Here is a 22,890-nt window from a genome sequence, read left to right as displayed (position 1 = left end):
CACGCGTATTTCAACGGTTTGTTAACGGGGTTTTCAGAGAATTGATCCGTGAGAATAAAGTTTTGCTGTATCTTGACGATATTTTAATAGCCACCCAAAATCTCGACGAGCATTTAGAAATTCTTAAAGAGGTATTCGAGACGGCTAGGAAGCACCGATTGAAGTTTCGACTCGATAAATGTTTTTTCGCGCGGAAAGAAATAACGTACTTGGGGTATTTGATTAACGAGCACGGTATTCGTCCGAGTAAAGATAACGTCGATTCCGTATTGAACTATCCAGTTCCGCGAAACACAAAGGAGTTGCATCGATTCGTTAGTCTAGCGAGTTATTTCAGAAGATTTATACCGAATTTCTCAATAATTGCGAAACCTCTGTATGATCTTATAAAAAAAGATGTTGCGTTTAAATTCGGAGCGGAGGAACTCGGAGTTTTCGATAAACTGAAGCGAGCATTGTCTTCCGAGCCGATATTAGCGATTTTTTCACCGCATCTGGAAACTGAATTACATTGTGATGCGAGTGCGAACGGCTACGGAGCGATATTATTGCAAAGACAGAGTGACAAAGTATTTAGGCCGGTATTTTACTTTAGTAAGCGAACGACGCTGACGGAAGCGAAATACCACAGCTTTGAACTTGAGTGTCTCGCTGCAGTGTACGCGATCAAACGTTTCCACATCTACCTCGCTGGTATTAAATTTCGGATCGTCACCGATTGTGATAGTTTTCGTCTCACGTTGAGCAAAAAGACGATCAATCCACGAATTTCGCGTTGGGCCTTGTTCTTGGAAAATTACGATTACGAAATAGTTCATCGGCCTGGTTCGCGAATGGCGCACGTCGACGCGTTGTCACGCTGCCATAGTATTCTTGTCTTAGAGGCAAATTCATTCGAGCAGACGTTGTCAATTCAACAAGATCGCGATGACGAAATTAGGAAAATCCGCGATAGAGTCGAGAAAGCCGAAGATAAATTCTACGAAATTCGAGACGGTCTCGTGTACCGTAAAAGCAGAAACGAGAAACTATTGTTCTATGTACCATCGAGTATGGAAGACAATGTTATTCGAACGTGTCATGACGATATTGGTCACGTTGGCATTGACAAGGTAATCGATAGTATTACGAAAGTCTACTGGTTCCCGCAGCTCAGGGAGAAGGTGAAGGCGTATATTGCGAACTGTTTGCGTTGCATCGAATTTTCGCCCATGAGTGGCAAAGCGGAAGGTCTCTTGCATAGCATAGAGAAAGACAAAATGCCGTTTCAGACGATTCATGTGGATCATTTAGGTCCGTTGGAGAAAACCGGACGTGGTTACCGACACATTCTGTCGATTGTCGACGCTTTTACGAAGTTTATCAAAATGTATCCATGTAAATCTACGACGTCGGAAGAAACAATAAAACATTTGCGAAGTTATTTTCGGGCGTATAGTAACCCGAAGCGAATCATTAGCGATCGCGGAACCGCGTTTACGTCCGATCAATTCCGAGAATTTGTAAACGACAAATCCATCAAACATGTATTGGTAGCCGTTGCCACGCCACGCGCAAACGGACAGGTAGAGCGATTTAATCGTGTGATTACTCCTATGATTTCGAAACTTTGCGATAGTCCGAGCAAATGGGACCAAGTATTAGAAAAGGTTGAATTTGCGATCAACAATACCGTGTGTAGGTCGACTGGCGAGACACCAAGTAAGCTATTGTTCGGGGTTGACCAAGTTCACGAGATTAATGACAATCTTCGATCGATTTTGGAGTCGTATTCGAATAACGAGCGTGATCTTGCCTCGATGCGAGAAGCAGCTTCTATGAAAATTTGTAAAAGTCAGGAGGCAAACGAGCGTTATTATAATCAACGACACAAAAAAGCGACTTCTTATAGCGAAGGTGACTATGTCATGATCCGAAATGTTGATACTACCGCCGGTAGTAACAAAAAGCTTATTCCGAAATTTAAAGGCCCATACATCGTAAAGAAAGTACTGGATTCCGATCGTTGCGTTGTTACCGACATCGAAGGGTTCGAACTCACCCAGTTGCCGTATACTGGAGTGATAGCCACCGATCAGATGAAACCGTACATCCAACAGTAATGTATGTATGCGTCAGAAAGCGAATTAGTATAAGCAAAACGTTCCTGACTATGTATTCTTTTCCATTTTTAATTTCCTTTGTTTGTCCGAGCCGTACAACAGTCAGGATAGCCGACTGTAGGCATATACATTTTTTTATTTGTATTTTTGCAATATTCTACGAACGATGCGACGGTTAACAGGCCGAAGTTTCCGAGAAAGCGGCAGCACGGTCGGTGGCGTGAGCTCGCTGCAGAGAGGGGATAGCGTGCGTGTGCGTGCGCTTGAGGAGTCAGTTGAAGGGCGAAATGCCGAAACAAGAACGTCGCAACCTATTGTATGACCCCATGTTACTTTCTTCTTTAAAATAAAATTTCAATTATCACAAGTTTAAATAAAGATTAAATTATTTAAACCTATAATATTAAGCTGGGCAATCGGGCGCTCTCTTCTCGTAATCAATTTTCACGCGATCTACCGAGCGCTCTCATTAACTCTGAATCGATAGGTTTAATCTCATTGCCTCTCTTTTCCTCTCGCATTCTTCCCCGCTCTAAATTTCTCTCGGCTCTCTTGCTCGCTCTCTTTTCCTGCACGTTTCGCTGCTCCCCTCTTTCTCTCTCTCTCGCTGTTTGCGATTCTTACCCGACCGCAACATACGAGTTATCGATTGTCGTTAATGCGTGTCTATTTGCCACGCAATTAGCAAGCGTCGCTGGCGAACGAGCCCGAGCATGCATCAACGACGAATGGACAGACGAATACACGTTGCAGCTCCATTCCGTGCATTCGCGTTCTCTAGATTTTCTATAGATATGTGGAGCAGGCGGCAAGAATGACACGGATGGCCGCGAGAGGTCGTGGGCCTCGTAGTCCCTCCAGTCAACGAGAGATTGACGGAGCCGCGGTTCATTCAAGCTCTCCAGCCAGACGAATGAATAATCACTATTAGTCCAGCCCGTCACCATAATGCGTACGAATTCACATCCGAACGAGCTTTCGGACACGCAGGCACAAACGACAAAACTCATGTTTGTTCATTGAGACTAGTTCAAAGATTGAATTAAATCATTTCAACCGAAGAATAAAAGAAAATCCTGACAAAACGTAATGCCATTTTAGATAAAACTGCTCGAATATTTTCGAAGGATTCAGCTCCTTGAAAACTCTGAAATAAATAGTGTTATATTACCCGTTAATTATTCCTCCACCCAATAAGAAGCGTCGAAGGGATTTTAATGTCGGGATTCTCGTATTCCCGAAATCGGGTTTCCCACATTATGGAACAGAGGCTCCTTCGTACGCGAAAATTGGGCATAAATAGTCGCCGGAGTAAAGAGAGATCTCGTGTAGCACAAGTATAATGGTTGTTCGGTGGATAATGGGATGTAGAATCACAAGGAGAGGATTTGCCTGGCGAAGAGGGAGAGAGAGAGGGAGATTCACACGAGAGCGTATGCGAAGCTTCGTATTATAAGCAATATATCTGTCGCCCTATATATGGCATACTTACAATAACCCTCGTAGAGCCGCACGCATAACGCGTAATCGACCTGGCAAATCACGATTGTCGAGCGACGTCGGTAATTTCTCTATCTCCGTCTCTCTTTCTCTCCATAAATAGGCGTATCTCTGCGGGCTGATAATTTCGGAGCGCTCTCTCGCGATGTAGATAAGTGTACATAATGCATATTTGAATTGGTGTGGACTTGAGAGAAATCGGTGTGAATTCGAGGCCCGATATTCCATTCGTAATGATGTGGCGATTCAGCAGAATCGATGCTTGACCGAATGACGAGAATTGCGATTAAGCTCGTTCGTGGAGTCGTGGGAAAAACGCGTGTCGGATATTTCGAGATATTTGTGGGCTTCGAAAAGTCCCCGGTATATCATCTGTGCGGGAGGGTAAAAGTTTCGGCGGCTTCCGGTAGATTGGAATGTCAGCCAATTAAAACGAATGACACGTTTGAGTATACGGGGGGGCGATTAAAACGTCCAGGAAGATTGATTAATTCCATGATGTTTATCAAGCTGCGTGGAATCGCTCGTATTATAAATTGACGACTTGAAAAATCAGAGCAAAACGGTTTTGCTTCATCGGAGGATTTACCGCACCGATCGCTCCTCGCGTGAAAAAGAATCCTGGGAACGAGGAAGGAGCGCAGTAGCGCCAGTGGTTCAAATTCGCACGATCCTGGCGCAAGTTCCTTCGTACACGTACGTGCGCGATACTCGAGTCTTCGTCATAGACACACATCGCGAAGCTATAGATGATGGGAGGGGGTGGAAAAGCCGACGGTGTTATGCCCTCGCGAATCGGCCGATTCACTCGAGCGATATGTCCATACCATTCGCGCAAATCTCTGTACGATGTGGCCTTAACCTCCCGTGGGGGATGAGAATGTGGAGGTGGTCGTAGCAGCGCGCTGGTGGTGGCAGCGGTGGCTTCTCTCGACGTCGAGCATAGCCAAGGGGACGGTGCCTAGAACTCCGGGGGAGGAAAGGGGCAGAGTAGCTCGTTGCTTCGTTGCTCTCCGGAGTTTGAGGGTAATTCGTAGTTCCGGCAATATCCGCCAGAGCGGCGGTCCTGCGCCTCTATTCCTCTTTCAACCCCTCGCGGCTCTTCGTTTTCTCTTTCTCGCTGTACGTCGTTCGGGCTCATCTATAGATGTATCCTCGCTCCTTGTATGTATGTATATTTTTATGGAGAAGAAGCCAAGGGACATATACGTATTTACTTTGGGCAATGGTAGTAGTTCTACCAACATCCTGTACGTAGCTCAAGTCCTTTTTCTCTTGCATCCTCTTCTCTCGGCTCTTCTCATCGCTCGCTCTCTCTCTCTTTCTTTTTTAACTTTGTTCTTTCTTTCTCGCTCCTATTTCCCAGCATTTTCGTACCCTCTCTTTTCGACCCCTGTCGGCCTATCCGATTGCGACTGACTGGACCGGGTATCGACCCCTTGAAACGGCAGAACCTCCGAGAGCCTCCCAAACAGGCTCACCTTTTTCTTCTTGCTCGGCTTCCTGCTTCTTTATCTTCTTCTTTCGCCTACGTGGATTCTCTCCGTATACCGATATACTCGGAGCACAGTTTTTCTGCCTGCCTCCCCTCTTTCCATCTCTTCTTCGGGTCCACTTCTTTCTCGCTCTCCTCATCCTCTCCTCGCAATACCAATAGGACGTACAACCCTCTGACTTATCTCCCTCTCTCGCTCACACTCGAAAGCGCGCTTCGACCTACTCGCTCTCCTGGCACGTTCTCCCGATGCTGCTCCGCAAAGGCGACCCTAATTCCCAAAATCGCTTCGAAATCGTCCCTCCTATTCGTGTTTATCTATATAAATATACGAACATAAATATATAGGCGATGGATCAGGAAGATTCGTCGAGTGCAGGATGCATAAACGTGGAATAGAGACTCGCAGACGGAATAAGCAGGAAAGACGAAATAAATAGTAAATCTTTGAACGAGAATCGATGCTGGGGAGAGGTCGTTTGAGAAGCAGGCTCCTTGAGACTTTCGGCTCTCGTGGTGAAACGTCATTCCTGGAAATTCTTCGTGAAAGAATCTTAAAAAGATTCTTTCACGAGGTATACATTTATTATTCAAACGAGAGCAGAGACCAGTACGCTCAAATCTGTGCTCGTATTAATTTATGAACTGCGGCGAGTTTTATTTTTCATTTGTTCCCTCCAATCTCATAATTGTGAATTTTTACTAATTTATCTGTCACGAGGCAGCTATTTCTCGTCGGGGGAGGAACGAAATTAGTGAGCAATAATAACGAGGACGTGAAATCGAGAGCTGCTGGCAGGCCCGTACCTTTCGCATTCCTGATTGAGGCGAAAAGAAAGAAAGATTGAATCGATTGTTTCAGGTCGGGAACGTGCCGCGGGTACGAGGCGCGTTATGAGATGTATTTATAGAAAGAATCGAGAGACAGGGAGATAGAGAAAGATAAATAAAGATAAATAAAAGGAGAGCAAAGAGAAAAAGCCGATATCGAGGGGAGCGCAGCAGGCTAGGTCGACGGTAGAAAAGTCGTTGTCATCGAGTCCAGCGTAGTCTCGAAGGACACGCCGCCGTCAACCCCACCTCACCACTTTTCTCACTGGTTCCTTGTGCTCTCTTTTTCTTTCTCTTCCCCTCGAGGACGCAGTACGCGGAGGTAAAAAAACAAAAGTACCGGCTGTACGAAAAAGAGGGCCGCACGGAGTGGAGAAAACGCGAGAGAAAGAAACCTCGAAGTACGGAGATAAAGAAAAGACACACTGGCTGGCCAGTAAGAGTTTTGTACGTGAGGCTTCGGTAAAAAGACAAAGTGAGATATATATCGCTCGAATATATATGTCATTTGAGATATACGTTCACTCGAGAAGACGAGAAAATTGTGCAGACACGAGGGAGCAAGGGGGCTGAGAAAGCAACACTCACAGGCATACATTGTTTGAGCGACGATAGAGAAGCTGATGGAAAGGGTGGTGGAGAACTGACGTCGTGTATGCGAGTGTGATAAAAAGATCGAGCGAGAAAGGGGCGTACAGCAGGGAGGGAGATAGAAAAAGAGGAAGAAAGAGAGCCAGAGAAAGATGAGAAGGAGAGTAAAAGAGCTAGTTGGACACGAGAATCTCTGCCAACGGTCTATTTAAAGCTAAAACAGCAGCAGCATTAGCAGTAGCAATCCAGGGGTGGTACGACTACACGTAGCTGTCTGGTGGCGTATAAGCCAGAGTTATCTAGCCTCCTAGCCCAGACGATATAAGCAGTTTACAGTACTTTATTGTAACACGCACGTTCGCATATAAATATACACATATGTAGAGATGTTTATAAATCGAGAATTTTCGTTTGAAGAAAAAGACCTGACCAGGCTTAAATACAACGGGTTAAACGTGGCTCCGTTGTGTCCTTTTGTTCCGAAGCAGTCGCAAGATTTTTGCGTCCATGCTTGTACACCGCATAGGAAAGAGCACATTCGTTCTCTTCGTTTCCATCCACACTTGCAAGCCTGGTACAGTAATTTACGAGGTTGAACCGAAAAAAAAGTTGGACACCTCGCGCAGGGAGATTGCTCCGCACTTTGACAAGTGACCCAGTTTTATCACTGTTACGTAATTGATCGCCTCCCACCCCCTTCTCGAAACTATTCTCCGGCTCTCCCTTCTTCGCTCTTCCCTTCGTTGCTTCTGTCATTGCTCGAGCTCTCGCGTACGTCCCTTCGTTATATCGTTTCTCGTTGAACGATCGCGTCCTCCGGATCTCGTCGCGCGCATGCCAATCCTCAAACAAGCGCCCTTTCTTCCCTGACGATGATTATCCTCCCTCGGGACAATCCTATCACGGATAAATCCAGCCTCGTGAAAATCTCGAATTTACGCGGATCGAAAAGTCCCTCATAAAAATGGTCGTTGCCTGTACGAAGATACGGGGTTGATTGCGTCTCCATCTCGTACGAAGAGCGAAGGGTCGACCGCGCTCAACGGTAAGGGCACACTGCGGATCGATTCTAGAAACGCGTGACGTCGCTCTCTGATCTCCGGACCACGATTCGACGCTCCTAACTTGGAAATGCACGTGTCTTCTTAATTTATATACGAATCCAGGTGTCCGTGTGTGCGCGCGCGCGCGCGCGCGTGTGTGTGTTTGCTCGTGTACACGGGCCCTTGGAACTCCTCTGTATATCGTGTGTAATAAGGCGATCCAAGCATTCCGGATAACTTTGCTCCGTTTCACTAACGACTTTACCGATCCGATAAATTCGCATCGCTCGACAGCCGAGGAATAGTCCACGGGAAAGGTCTCCTCACGCGATCCTCCTCTCTCAAGCTAGCCCAAACGTATGTACAGACCGACCTGTTAGCGCCTCTTCCACTCATCCTCGCTTCTCGCCTCCCCCTTTTCCACCTTCGACGAGATATTCCGACGAAGGAAAGGGCCAGGCAGAAACTTTGCCTTGCCCTCGATTTTTCCTCTCTCCCCGCCTCCTCTCTCGTCACCCGTCCGATGAAAAAGTTGTCGCATTTTATCGCCGGCATGTTACACTTGCCAACATTTTTATGTCTCGCTTTAACGCCTTTTTCTTGAATGGTGAATATAAAAATTTGTTGATGCAAAACTTTTTACGAACTTAAATTCCGACGCTGTTTAAATCCTCGGGCGATAAGTGAGCCGATCAATCACAACTTCCGATGATGCTTTCCGGCCCTACGAGAAGCTTCTTTCGAACAATCGTTTCTCGTACTTGCCGCACACTCCCATCGAATCTCACTGTTCCCAGTTCCAACCGTTGGGACGAATCTTCATTATCAGCCTCCTCGTCGTCATACATACCCGGAGAACGCGATTCCTGGGGAGCAGGAAACTCTTCTGGGGCGAAATAACGTCGTGTCTTTAGAGCTTTTGTTTCGTACCGCCGCCGCTTTCCCCTCCCCTTTTCTCTTTGACGACGTACAACCCGGTGGAAAAAGCCCCCTCGCATCGGACACAATGTAAGTGGGACATTAGACAGAACAAATGCGAGAAAGAGAGAGGGAGAGCGAGGCAGCCAGACGAAAAGGAAAACGAAAGAGCGAAGCCAACGAACACCGGTCGCCAGATACACCTAATTATCGGGGGTGAAATATGCCTCGAGGCACGGCACCGCGCCGCTGGAAATTTGTAACATTCATAAGTGAAAACCAGTAGGTATGGAAGCAGGCTCAATTTTAAAGCTCTTCAGACCGTGCAATCTGCTACACAGAATATTCTTTATTTTTTACTCCCCGCGACCGCCAACGGCGATCTGTACGTATCGGATGCATAATATTTCAGTGGTCAGCCCGAGAGAAGCTCGCCAATGTACACGCGCCCTCCCCGCATCGCTCTCGATTCTTTTTACATGTGTTTACGTCCACACACACCTGCCACGAGGTTGCTCTGATTTATACAGGGTGAGAGCGAGCTCGAGTGGCAGTCCAACATCCATGATCGTTGATTTCGAATCGGGAGTTTTCACTTTTTTGGAAGTATCGGCGCGTCATCGATCGGGTGGGAGGGATCCATTTGGGGTGTGCGAGTCCATTTGCACGCTGAGAATCGATGCGATCGGGTGGCCAAGTGAGTTCGCTGGATAACGAACCTGGTTGAACCTTCTTCCGAGTTCTGATTTTTGCTTGAAAGTTGGCAGTTGAGAATGAAAGAGCGAGGCAAAAATATCTCGGATCCGAGTGAGGAAGATGCGAAGGGGAGGGAAAACCAGGGGAGTTTTTTCGTCGGGGATGAATTTGGGGATGAAATGATGGGCTCAGTCAATGTCTGGGATCCACTCACCCTGTATAGTGGCACGATGTACGAGTAACAGTGTAGCTGCAGCGCGCGGTCGTTCTATACGCAGGAATCTAGGCTATTAATCAGGTTCAGAGGGCTTTTGCCAGTGTTGGAAGAAGGGGCTTGAGGGAGGGGAAGCTCGGGCTCTCTCACCGTCCGGCCAAGTGATTTTTACTCCGTACATTTTTTGCCTCTTGCTCTCTCGCGCGCCCAGTGGGTGGGAGGTCTCGGCTCTCCGCTCGGGAGGATCGCTGTGGAAGGGTTGAGGAAGTTTGGTTGGCGAGTGTCGGAGAGAGGAGGTTGAGGATGAAAGCAGCGTGTGCAAGGGCAGAAATGGGTTGGCGTCTCTCGCACACGACCAGTGGGTAGGGATCGCAGCGAGGGTTTTGCAGGGTCGCTGGAAGGTGGCAGCACCCACCCTTAAAATTGGACTCGGGCCGTCTGCGCGGCTTGCACCGGGCCTTGGCGAGTTTCTTTTTTTCTTTTTTTTTTTTCACTTTTTTCCTCGTGTCTTTCCTCCAGGCGAGCTTTCTCGAAGCGCTACGACGTTGTTTGCACAGGCAAGCGTATACGTACGAGGAGGAATTGAGTCTCGGTATCCGAAGTTCTTGCCTTTATCCCGTCGTTGCGCGAGATCCGCGAAAACACACACGAGTCCGCGGCGAGCCGGGCTGGCGAGGCGGAGAAATGACGGGGTCTCGCCTCTTTCTTCCGTTCCTTTTTCCCGAACTTACGTGCGAAGCTTATACGTGAGTATATTAGTTGATGGTTGAGGCCAGGTGCGAGAAACAAGTTGAATCGGGGCAGGGGAACAGGGAGAGAGAGAGAGAGAGAGGATTCCTCGCCCCCTCAGCTTCTCGTGCTTCTCCCCCCTCGCCCCTCAACCCTTAGCTCGCCGACGGTGTCTAGGTAGGCTCTGGAAAAGCGCAGAGGTGGAATAAGCTTCCGCGAGTAGCGCTGTACGGATGTTGCTCTCCGCACTGGAGCAGCGACTCTCGCGTTGAACCGTTGGCTGCGTTGTAAGATCGCAACAGAATCTACGTCACCCAATCCCGGTGTGTCTCTTTCTCCCTCTGCCCGCTCTCCCGCGCCGCGCTTCCTCTTGCCGATGCTGTGCGGTGCACCGGGGCTACATATAATACTGCGTTTTACGTTTCCATGCAATGTGTATTTGTTCGTACGTGGACGCAGCAGCTGGCTGGGCTTGCGGTTCCAACGTGAGATATGTCCTCATACCTAATTCACCCCCGGTCGGTGATTCCCCGTTGAATGGCCACCGGGTAAACTCGTCCGAATAACATCGCAGTGTCCCCTTCCCTCTCTACCATTCTCCTTTCCTAAACGGATCAGTGAATGCCGTTAAAACAATCGTTCCGCGGTTGTACGATTATTCAGACCATAAACTCGTTCTCTCTCCGCCGCCCCCTCCCTCGCCGCCACTAGCTGCTGGACCATCAATCGATCAGTCTAATCGCATCCACTCGGTTACACAGCCGGTATGTCCACTTGACCTCTCCACACGCTTCGTATAATAAATTACTCATTAGTCCATTCCTCTGTGTACACCTCGCCCCCGTGTGTACACAAACACTCGGCTCGCCTCGGATGGCGCCTCTACAGAGAGAATTTTCAGGCTCCGAGAACCCGCTGCCCACCCTGAAAAGCCTCATGGCGATCTTTGATCATATCAAAGTCGCAAATTATGCAGTCTCGTGTTGTTGATTCGACCCTTGTACACGCGTCCCTTCCATCTACATATGAGACGCCGTCGTGCTCACTTTTTTCTTACCACACTCTCACCCCTTTCTCGCTCCCTTGTTCCCTCCTCTTTACTCCCCCGCTCTCGCTCTTTCTCGCATCTTTGAAACGCCACTTGTATCATCTGACTAAGAGGCTGTTTGTCACACGTACGGAAGTGACTACATTTACATGATTTTTTATATGAAAATTGTGGGACACGCTACGTGGAGATACGAGCATCACTTCTGGGAGCAAAAATATTTTTTTTATCGTTCACTCGGGGGGGGGGGGGGGGGGGGGGGGATACAATGAATTTGAGAAAGGACGATGATTCTGGAGGGAGCTTAGGCAAAAGTGCTTGTACGAGGGTTAGTTTAGTAATTTCGTAAAGAACCGAATTCCGAAGGGCTTTGACTGAGAATGGAGAACCAAGAGATGAAAAATTCCATGTTTCTTTTATTCGTCGACTTTCGTAGAGATACCGAAATGCTAAAATACTCTCGGTTTTAAATGTAACGAGAAATTTAAAGGGCTCTCGAAGTCCTGCCTAAAACAATCTTTTTCGAGCTGCTTGACAAGAAAGCCTACTCTGAAAACTTTATGAAGACGAAATGAAAAATCGCCTCCTCCATTCCGGGAATCGTGGATTCAGCTCTGGAGAGTAAAGATATTTTTCAAATTATGTTTCTTCCTCGGACATGCGGTCGATTTTTTGGTCCTACCGACAAGCCGCATATTTGCAGCGCGTGTCTGAAATATAAATAAGTGCGCAAAATCAGTGTCCAGGTGTCCCGGGATGCTGAAGTCGAGTTGAAGAGTTCGTTATTGAGGCGGCCCAAGTCGAATTTAATCGTAACCACGAAGTAAAGCCGTTTGCAGAAACGGTCAAAGCACAAGCCTCGAATGAGTAGATAGATGATTTGGAGCCAGTTCTCGAGACGTCCTTGTGGACCAGTGATGTGCGGGGACCAAGATTTGGCGAAGAAAGAGTTGAAAAAGGGGGTTTGCAAGAAAAGTGGTGACGCGGGGCTGAAGGGGCTGGAACAAGGGGAGGGAAGAAGACAGGAAAGGAGAGAGGGGAAGGAGAGGAAATTCGCCGCCAGCGAGGTGCAGCCAGATCGGAGCGCTGGGGCTGTGGCTGGGACTGGAGTCGCTCGGTATGCCTATAAATATACTGAGAGCAAAATAGTTATACACGGGGGTTGGCTGGTTGAGGATGTTCGCGGGTGGGGGGATGCTTGCGCGGCTCGGCTTTGCCGTTCGGGCGGGGGTGTCAAAGGAGCCCTCTGGGAGGGATGCCCGTGCATTCGTGTACATTCCTGCGAGTTTGTATGCGCGCGGTTGTGTGTGCGGGTGTTCGTGCGGATGTTTCGTGTCGGTGTGAGTGAGCGTGTGCAGCAACGGGGTTCGGGAGTCGCGGGTTGGCTCACTCTGCGGCTCCCGCCGCTCGGGAGCAGACACGCGGGGCCAAAACTTATTTCAACTATTTTATTAAACAAAATTTGTAAATAACACTAAACGAACACACCTACACATACACACATACACACACATATACACTGACACGTACATGAAACACTGACTCATGACATAACCAGCAACGACAACAGCAACAACAGCAACAACGACAACAATAACAACACAAGCACGCACACGAATCGCAGACGGATCGTGAGAGGATAGAGAGAAAAACGAGGAAGAAAACGGGCAACAACGAAAGAATTTAATCGGCGAACGATTGAACGTGATTTTAACCAACAGCGAGACAACGAGATCCGTAGACGAAGAAGAAGAAGGAGAAAAAGATCGTTACAAAATCTCAGCAAACCAACGTTCTCGAGCAATCAAATTCCGTGTCCGTGTGTGCGTGCGTGTGTGTAGTCAGAAGATCCCGGAAGAAGGCTCTCGAGGAAGGGGAAGATAAAAACACGCGTCACAACTTCTTTTTTCCCACAAGCGAAGAGAGACGGAGAGAGCCCATATTTTTCTCTTTTCACGAGAAATACGCGACTGTCGCGTTTGAAAAAAAAAATTTATACGCACACGCACACGCGCGCGCGCGCGCGCGCACACGCACACATACGAAAACGTACTCGCGCAGACACACATACATACACACACACACACACACACACACACGCACGCACATTTACGTACACAGACACGGAGCCACAAATCGTCGTCCTTACAATAAAAAAAAATAAAAAATAAAAAATAAATAATAAAATAAAAATGAAAATAAACAAAAACGAGAGAATCTCAAGCCCGCGAAGAGGTGAAAGGAAAACAGAAGAAGCACTTTAAATGAACGAGGAGCAGAAGAATCATCGCGAGTCGATAAAAAACGAAGGAAAAAATAAAAATAAGAAGAAAAAAACAAAACAAAACATTTTCATTTCTCTCTGTACGTGTGACCCTTACATTATTTTGTCCCCAACGAGTGGGACGGGTTCAGTGTTGTAACTTAGGATATAAGCAAGTAAAAAGTTCCGGAGCGCACAAAAGAGAGCGAATAAAAGGATGAAATAATAAATCTTGTAAAAAGACTCATGTAAAAACAAACAAGGGTGGCACACACAGCTGTGAAAATTAGGGAAAATTCACGAGACGCAATAACTGTGAGCTGAACAGAGAGAAAGAAACGAGATAAGGGCATAGAAGCGATAATAGAAAGGAAAAAAACAAAAAAGGGAGGAAAAGCAAACGTGCTCGAGGTGCGAAGTGTCGAGATCGTTCGGAGCCTCGAGTTTAGCAGGTGTAATTTTTTATATTGTTGAATAAAAAGAAGAAACGTCGCGGGCTCATCGAAGCTCCTGGAGCATCAAATTGGATAAAACCATCCCCCATCACACCCTCGTGCAGTTTTAGAGGGTCGCTTGTCCTCGGACTTGTGCTAAAGTCAACGAAAGCCAATATACATATGTTTGTGAACATGTCGTCCTGACGCACGCGTGCGAGCTCCACGTGTACCTATACACACGATACATACGCTAAGTCAAGCACTCGCATATAAAACTTGGACTCTCGAATGATGATTGTGTTCATTTGGTGATCGATATAAAGGAGAGCCACCGAAATCGGACTCTCGAATTACTGAATCGAGGCTGAAAAAGAAATAGAAGAAACGAGAGAAGTTTCATTAAGGGAAAGACACGGTACACGTGCGCGAAAGAGTGTCGAAAGAAAGACTGTAAAGATATTTGAGGTTCGATGTAGAATGAAGAAAAAAATATTGTAAGTACGAACGCCTGGCTGTGCACGATCGTCCAGGGAATGTCCTGACGTTTCGCGACCGAAACGAATTCCCAGCACGAGCTCTCGTCCTATAATCGAATTAAACAAGAAGAATAATTAACTCGTCTCGTCGCTCAATCGTTCCGGGGAATCTGGCATCGAAGTCTCTTGATAAACAGATCGAGTGAGAGAGGAAAAAAAGAAAGATAAAAGTCGAGTCAGAAAGGAACTTTGCTGTCGCTGCATTCCAAAATAAAGACGAACGAGAGTCCCTCGATAAATATTTTCTCCTGCGAGCGTGCGAGCTCGAAAAACTCCTGTCGTTATTCCGTACGGACTCGTACTCTTCGCTCCCCTTTCCACTCTTCGAATAATATAAAAAATAAATAAAATAGAGCGACGGTAAAGAAGAGAAAAGAAAAGGTTTTTAAAAGAGAATAAAAATTCTTTGCAATCTCGCGTGTTAAGCTCTCTATCTCGCGCTCGTATCGTGCCTGATCGTTTCGATATATTCGTCTCGATCCTCGTCGTTGACAAAAAACGAACGAACAAAAAGAATTCGATTAAAAAATTAAACTAAAGGAGAGAACACTTTTGTCCTACCTTATTTATACTAAGAGAGATTGAGGCGATTTAAAAAAAGGATTACGAAATATTAAATCGGACGACTTGCGAATGAGAATATCCAAGAGTCCGGTTGTGCTCAAATTCGTCCACGAAATAATTTAAAAACGTTCATAATTCTTCTAACCGCTGTACTTAATAACAAACACGAACACGAAAACATTCGTATACTCGCGAGGTAATTGTTCACGCGCGCGCGCGCGCGCGTCTGTGTGTGTGTGTGTGTGTGCACTCATCGTGCACCCGTTTTTCGTCCGATCGTCCTTTTCTCAATCGCGAAAATACAGTTGTGCGACAAACTCAATAAATCTTCGAATTTCAATAACGATAAAGAAACAAATAACACGACGAGTGCTATAAATTCTCTTACCGACCGCGTCAATAACGGAATAATCATTAGTAAAAAACGCAAAGAACACTCGATTGTTGCCACGGTGGAGAAGCAACGACGAAAAAACGCTATGGCGGGCTACAATCACGCGAATTCGCAGCGTGTCGTTTACCACGCGACCTACCCGACGCCGCTCGCTCCAAGTGAGTCCTCCCCACGAGTTATTTCCTATTTTGTAATCCTTTCTAGTTCTAACTCGCCTGCTTTCACCATTATATTACTGCCACATTGGCAACACAATAAAAATATATTGTCCCAATTTAATAATATGCTTGGTCATTAACGGTATAACGTTTCATTTGCTCGCGCTATTTTAACGCCGTTTCAACGAATCTTGGCTATTCATTTTCAGAACTTACACGCAGCTTTTTACACGATACTTTAACCTCGTTTTTCGACCATTTTATTCTCTCAGAGTTGTGACTTTGGCCTGAAGAGTTTTTAGGAATGTTTAGAGGCTTTCGACGGGGTAAGGGAGCCAAAAATCCAAGCTATTTCATTAAGGTATTAGACAGCTCTGGTGGTAGATGAGCGTGGAATTTGCGAAATAAAAATGAAGGTCCAAAAATAACAAAACACTTGCTGGCTTACTTTTTTGTTGAAAACGGATTGAAGAAATGACGCCTATCGCATTGGTCCCAGAAGACCATGGAACGTGATATTGAAACGTGTTTTTTTACGTAACGCGATCTTTTGGCCTCGATGATTTTCTTTCCCATCGGAGCAATCGGAAATGTAACGAAAACTTTTTTCGATTTGATTTCGAGATAACTTGGGAATGCGAAATTCGGTCTCCGCGCTGCGAGAAAAATTGCTCCCCGTACATTTTTCGTTTTCCTGCTGTCGCGAAAAGCTTCAATGGAATAGAAACGTGTTAGCTTCTAAACCGAAATCCGAGTGATTTACGAAGGTTAATTCACTATAAAAATTGGATCAAAGCGCCATTAAATTTTGCCTGATTGCTCGACATGACTGAAACTTCCATACCGTTGAAATGCGACGAATGGAAAATGAGTTACGTGTATATTGAAGAATATTTCATCAGGGAAATTAATGAAAAATTGTTAAAAATTCAAAATTCGTTCATCTCTACCACGCGAAGTATATCATTCGATGAGCGCACTCAGTCGCGAATTCCGCATCAAGAAATGTTCGAACCGATCGATAATTAACGATTATAACGTGAATTGTTCAATCATTAAATCGTCAAATTAGCTACGAGCCTGATAATCGGGGCTGAAATCTCTGAAAGAAAATCAGACCAAAAATACATTTTTCCAACCAAAAGAAAACCACGCCTGATGAGAAATCTCGAGAAACTGGAAGAAAATAAATATTTTAAGCATCATTTGGAAGCGAAATGAAAAAAATTGTCAATCCCGACCGAAGCCGAAATAACGTCGTTACAAAGATTCTCGTTCTTCGCAATAAAAATATGATTTACGAATCCCTACAAATTTATAAATCTTGCCTCGCCGTCCTTCTCTTTCGCTTTTGTACCGCTCTGCGAGCTGCAGAAAATAAAACTGACGTGATTAAGTTATGAGCGATGGTTGAGGTGGATAAGAGGAAAAAAAATCATTATTACCCTCCCGATTCGTGGCCCCTTGGTGGAACTTTCAGGGTTGTAATATAATTTGCAAGTTATTCGGAGATCTCGTGATCGTAGTTACGATTCGTTTGGAGAAACGATGCACGACCATTGCGCGAACCATGCCATCGTATCGCACAACCGTTTCATTGTACTTGCCTCCTCTCGCTCGGTGTATTATAACTACACTTTTATGTGAAAATGTATATATGTATAGTGACACTGAGAGTGAGAGCGGGCGCGTTCACTATCGTCGACTTTCGACCACGTACGGAGCAATTAAACTTTTCACGTGCAAAACGTTGAAACCTCGTATCAATTTACAATTGATGTGGCAGGCACTGTTCTAATTTTCTCAGTATATATGTATGCACGTACTTGTATCATTGGATTTCGTGTTACGAGTTATGAGTCGTGCCACATTACGAAAGACAGTGGAAAGTAGATAAAGTCGAAGAGTGCAGTAAAGGGGGAGGAAAAATATTCAACTGTTTTTAGGAATATCCGAGAGAGCTCGCATTCAAAAGCCTCACCGAAAGATATCAATATAAGAAGAAGCTCGAGAAATCGTGTATCGTTAATTGTATTTCATTCGTCGAATCAACGTCAGTCAGCGAGTTTGCTCGTTAGTTTTCCTACACGTTTACGCTGCTTTCGTGCGGTGTGTTTGTATACTTGTATCTTGTCTGGAAAGTTCGCGAATCGTTGGTAACTTTTTTGATGCCGTCATTCGACCATTCCGCTCCGTTTAATCGAGCGAACATTTTTTTCTCTTCTCTTTCCGCGGCCCCCCGTACGCGACTCTCTTTGTACCGGTGCAGTAAAAATCGAATTTTCTCGCCAAGATCGAACGACAGCTTGCTCGCAACCGAGCGAGCGAGAGGGCAACGGGAGAGAGAGAGAGAACGAGAAGGCAATAAAATTGTAATGTCGATTATCCTCGCCGCGTCATTTAATCGTTGACTTTCAACAGATCGTATCCAGAAAATAGTTTCAAACTCGTAATTCTGTCACGAACGACGATCGAGGTCTGCTTCTCCTCCTTTGATAAGGTCAATCGCAGGAACTCAATTGCTTCGACAAATTTTAGTTTACCAGCTTATAAAATCCGCATTATTCCGAATCATTGTGAAAATCGAGATTGCCTCGTGAGGGGAGACTAAAATTCAGGTGATTTTTTATCCTCCGTTGACTGTTTCCGTCGAGCCATTTTCGAGGGTTCCATAAATCGATTTCAATTTTTCTCAATTCGAATAATCCATTATAGATAAAAAGTCCAAAAAATAAAGTCACAACCACCATCTTCCAGGGCTCTGGATACGTTACCACGGAAACAAACGGAAGCTTCAGCAGGAATCTTGTGAGCTTGGGACGCCAAAAAATATCTTTCGTATAAAAAGTGTGCCGAAAAATTACGAAAATGATAATTTCACTATAATTTTACGTTTTTGCCGATCCAAGAGATGAAATTCGTCTCAGTTATACAAAAAATTAAATGGTCTCGATCCCTTTTTCAAAAATTAAGGGAAAATGATTCAGGGCCTGAGTCCAAGTTGCCGAACGAGCGAAATTTTTTTGTCTCTTTTTCATTATCGAGTAAACGCCAAACGAAATGAAAGCAATTGAAGATTATTCCTGATTAAAATTTAGATGAATCGTCAAAGTGATTTAATGAACGATAAATTTTAAAACGAAATGGAAATATAATTGCATCGGAGATGAAGAGATTCGAAGGCAGTTCGCGTTTTGTGAGTTGGCAGAGAAAATGATCAATAATCAAGTAGCTTTTGGGGAGGATTGTCCGGGTACATCCTCGTAATGTATATTCCACGAGGAGAGCTATGCAACGGAGGTAAAGAAGTAGGAAGGGAGGTTAGAAACCACCAACACATCCGAGCCCACTGGGGTAATACGTTTTCCCAAAGAACGAGGTCAGGGCGCGTTCTTAGCATGGCCCAAGAGGGAGAACAACCCCCTTACAGCTTAAGCACATAGGCCAATTGTTTGCGCGACTTAACGACGCACTGCCGTGTGGCGAGAATCAGCTTCCCGATAATTCATCCACCCACTAAACAGAACACAAACCTTCGCTTCGTAAAGCCTTCCGAGCACCAGGCCGAGAGAAGAGAAGGGGGCTACAAAACCGCGCACTTGCACGTAAAGTTTCACTCCAACTATTTTCGAGCTTACTATTAGGCAGGGGCGCAGGTATTTCGATGTTTCTCTCTCTTGTTTCGTTGTTTCAAATACAAATACAACCCAACTGTAAACTATTCATGTTTCACTTTGTTTTTTACAAAAAAACAAAAAAAATACATTTTTCCTGCAGTGCACCAAAAAACTTTGAACGTTTTCAAAAATAGAGCACGTTTCCTTTTAATAAAAAAACGAAGTTCAATTGCTTCGAGTGCCACTTTTTTGTGAGCGATTCTAAAATCGTTACTCGCGTTCCGGTTTTCGGAAAATCTTCGATTTTTCAAAATCGTTCATCTTTCCTCGAGCTGCTTGCAATAATACAAAGAAGAAAAAACTCATTAAACAATTCCATTTCGTGACTGCGTACGTGATACCGATAAATGTGACCGTGTGTCGCGGTGCTTCTCGATATCTCGAACAGTTTTCAATATTTTTCCTCTGCGTCATGTTTTTTTTTCTCATCTCCAAATCGCCTTCCCCCTTCATCACCTTCGGTAATTGTTTCAGGCTTTGAGTTCTCTCATAACCAAAAAAACCTCTCACAACAAAATCATTTATTTGTTTTAAAATTATTGTTAATTTTCTCTCGTACGATTGTTCCTTTCTGCGATTTTGACTGTATCCGTTCAAAAAGAATTACTCCCCCGGAGGGAAAACGTATCGCATCGGGCGCTCATTCATAAAAGTCTGTATCACGTATAAGGAGCTGGAGTTTCATGATTGAAACGAGTACTACGATAATATGGGTCGGGCGTGTTTGATCCCTTGGGTAATATAATACGTATGCATCATGCGAATATAACCGAGACGAAAATCGTCATTCTTGAATGAAAGTTTGGAGACATTTGTCACGAACTTTGGACTTGGAATCCGAAGTACGTGAGAGAATTTTTGTCAGCATAGGATCGCACTGTTGTTGGTGTGAAACGCTTTATCGAATTTCGTATTTCTTCCAAAGATTCTATAATAATTTATGAGAGCGGTTATAACGAGAGTAAAAATAATTAATATCATTGCGACAGGATAAAACGATTAATGCGAATTATGAAATTGTTTTATGACAAGATTGAAGCTTATTTTTTCGTCAGTTTTATCATTCGTTTTTCTCCATTAGCCTCGAATATCGTGGATTTTTATTATTCATTGTTTTTTATCGGTTCTTATTAGCCCATAGCTTGAGCTATACTCGTGAATATTTAATAAAACGCGAAGTCCATCGGTTTCGCTTATGATTCGAGAACCACTAAACCAGTGCTGATCGAGTGTTTTTTCCACTTTTTCCAGCTTATTTCTCTCCGGCGGCGTTTATAGCCAATTTATTTCTGTCCGCACATATCCGTTTACCTGTGCACCGCCGCTCGTCGAATGTCAAAGATTGTTCAATGGCCAATACAATAATGGCCAGACGTTTGTTTTGTTGACTTTATTTCATGGCTCTTGCGAAGTATTTTGACTCGATAAAAACTCCAATACTTTGCTCATTTTTTATCTGTTTTTTTTTTTCTGTTAAGGACGCCGCGTGGCAGCCGGATTTTTCGGGGGTTTTTCGCCATTTTTTTGCGGCAAGGAAAAAAACATAGAATTTTGAAATTTGATTTATTTATTAGTATTTTAACTCTATGATAGAATTTCTCCACGATTTCGGGGGATTGGTTGATCTGAGATAAAAAAACAAAGAGCGTTTGACTTGTAAAGCAGCGCGGCTATCGTCTGAACTAAAATCGTACAGAAATATTAAAAATCGAAGGATTTTCACGCTTTGAAACACCTGATATCAATTTTCAGAAATGTGTTTCTTTTCCTCGCCGCAAAAAAAATCGTGAAAAAAGCCCAAAGAATTCGGCTACCACCGAGGGTGACTCCCCGCAAGAGAAAATTACTTAAAATATTTTTATCGTTGCAAAATCTTGAAGGCAAAACGTCACTTTTCGGTGTACTTAAAACTCGGAAGCTCGAAGCGTTCGAAATAAAAATCGAATCGCATAAATCTCGGGTGCGAGAGCCCCGAAAAAGTAATATAAATATATTGATTCGTGAATTTCTTATTGATGATTGTACAGATGGTGACCCGATAAAATTGCCGGAGAATTTGGAGACGTTACCGAGAGCCGAGCACTTTCCGACGCAGCGGCATCGATGGAACACGAACGAGGTGAGTTTTTCTCGTTTTATTTTTCACACTCCTTGCAGCTGGGTATGTTTTATCGGCAGCAAAAGCTCGTGAGCGAGCTCTCATTCTCTTTTATGTATTTATACAAGTACACATGTCCCGAATAAAGAAATGAACGACAGCGGAGTTGTAAAAAATGAAGATAAAAAAGGGCGGAGAAAACATCGACGGGAGAACTCGACGGTTTGGGCTTGAGAGGTTTTCGAGAGTTGCGTGTACGTTCGAGGAAAAGCTCAAAACTCGACGCTTCTCGACGAGTCTCACGGGGGACGTACACCGATCCGAGACACACAGTTTTACACGGTTTATTTCATTGAGGAAAGAAAACGATTTTCCCCACCGAAAAACTTGAGGTTTCTTGCCCTTCTGCGGAACGGCATTTGCCAAAACTCGAAAAACACCTTCGCAAGCATCACTTTTAAGGGAAGCTTATCACAAAACGTAAACGACCCCCGAGCCTTCGTCCATTCGCCAATTTCCTCGATTCCCTTAACACTCGCCATAGAATTTCCAAACTCACAAAAGAACGATTCACAGACTAAAAGCTGCTGCGATCGATAAAGTCGATTCTACATTGAATGAAATTGTACGTGCACACGAGCGGATAAACGCATCGCTCACAGCTCGTAAACGAGAGAATTTTTTCCGTCGCGAAGACGCACTTCCGAAAAGCCGCCTGTTTTCTCTTTTCCTGAAAAAAATGATTTCTCCTCTCGCAAGACTCGCGATTGCTTTCTTCCGCAATATACACACCATGCACATAAGCCGCATTCTCGTTTTTTCCACAATTCGCTCTCCTCCACGGAAAGTCAACACATTCGGTATTACGTGGGGTGTGCTGTATGTTACGTCGTCTATATAGAACAAGCTCGAGGTGAAAAGCGCGGAAGGCATTATCGGAATTCGCGTGGCGGTAGCAATTTCGTTTTCCCGGGCTATCTGACACACAAACACACGCAGACAGCAACAGCCAATGTGCGACTGTTAACGTGCCTGCTGTTGCACGCGGATACAAACTCTGCCCCCTTCCACCGTGTACACCGGCGGCTCTTTATTGTGATACCGCGGAATACATTTGCCCGAAAGTTCGCGAGTATTAGTGGTTTTTCTGTATATACACATGAGCCCCGAGGCTGGCCGAGTGTTAATATATCTGTGCGAACTTATGTACGTAGCTGCGATAAAGCAGGAAGAAAAGCGTTAGAATTGTGCGACGAATGCAGACCACGCACTGACCCAACTCGAGAAAAATTTCTCGGATAAAAGCTCGAAAAAAATGTTTCGACCTTTATCCCTCGGATGCACAAATTCGTCCGAATTGTGCTCGACAAATTGAGAAATCGTCGTCATTCGTCGTTCGCTCTTTATCAAAAACTCTTTTCTCGAGAATTCATTATTTTTGGAAGGTTTTTTCATTATTTTTTTTTCAAACGCCCCTCGCTCGAGTCTCCTCCGAGAATTCGATGAGAAAATAGCCACTGCAATGACGATTCGCTCGCAGTGCAAAAATTCTTTCCATTAATTAGTCCGAAAAGAAATCGCTGGAAAAAAGCCATC

General features: G+C 44.9%; 1 protein-coding gene across 7 annotated transcripts in view; it reads left to right on the top strand.

Annotated features, from left to right (window-relative positions):
* Positions 1 to 22,890, top strand: part of Camta (Calmodulin-binding transcription activator) — a 79,306-nt gene that overhangs the window by 23,785 nt on the left and 32,631 nt on the right. For 5 of the 7 annotated variants that reach the window (XM_043414695.1, XM_043414694.1, XM_043414692.1 and 2 more), the window contains exon 4: positions 21,224 to 21,315. In XM_043414695.1, the coding sequence (XP_043270630.1) occupies positions 21,224 to 21,315 (92 nt within the window). Of the gene's footprint in view, positions 1 to 12,548; positions 15,520 to 21,223; positions 21,316 to 22,890 lie in introns of those variants that run through there. The other 2 variants (XM_043414696.1, XM_043414697.1) reach the window with 1 other exon arrangement.

The sequence above is a fragment of the Venturia canescens genome, chromosome 3, assembly GCF_019457755.1.
Source record: "Venturia canescens isolate UGA chromosome 3, ASM1945775v1, whole genome shotgun sequence".
Classification (NCBI taxonomy): domain Eukaryota; kingdom Metazoa; phylum Arthropoda; class Insecta; order Hymenoptera; family Ichneumonidae; genus Venturia; species Venturia canescens.
This window is presented reverse-complemented; position numbering and strand designations above follow the sequence as displayed.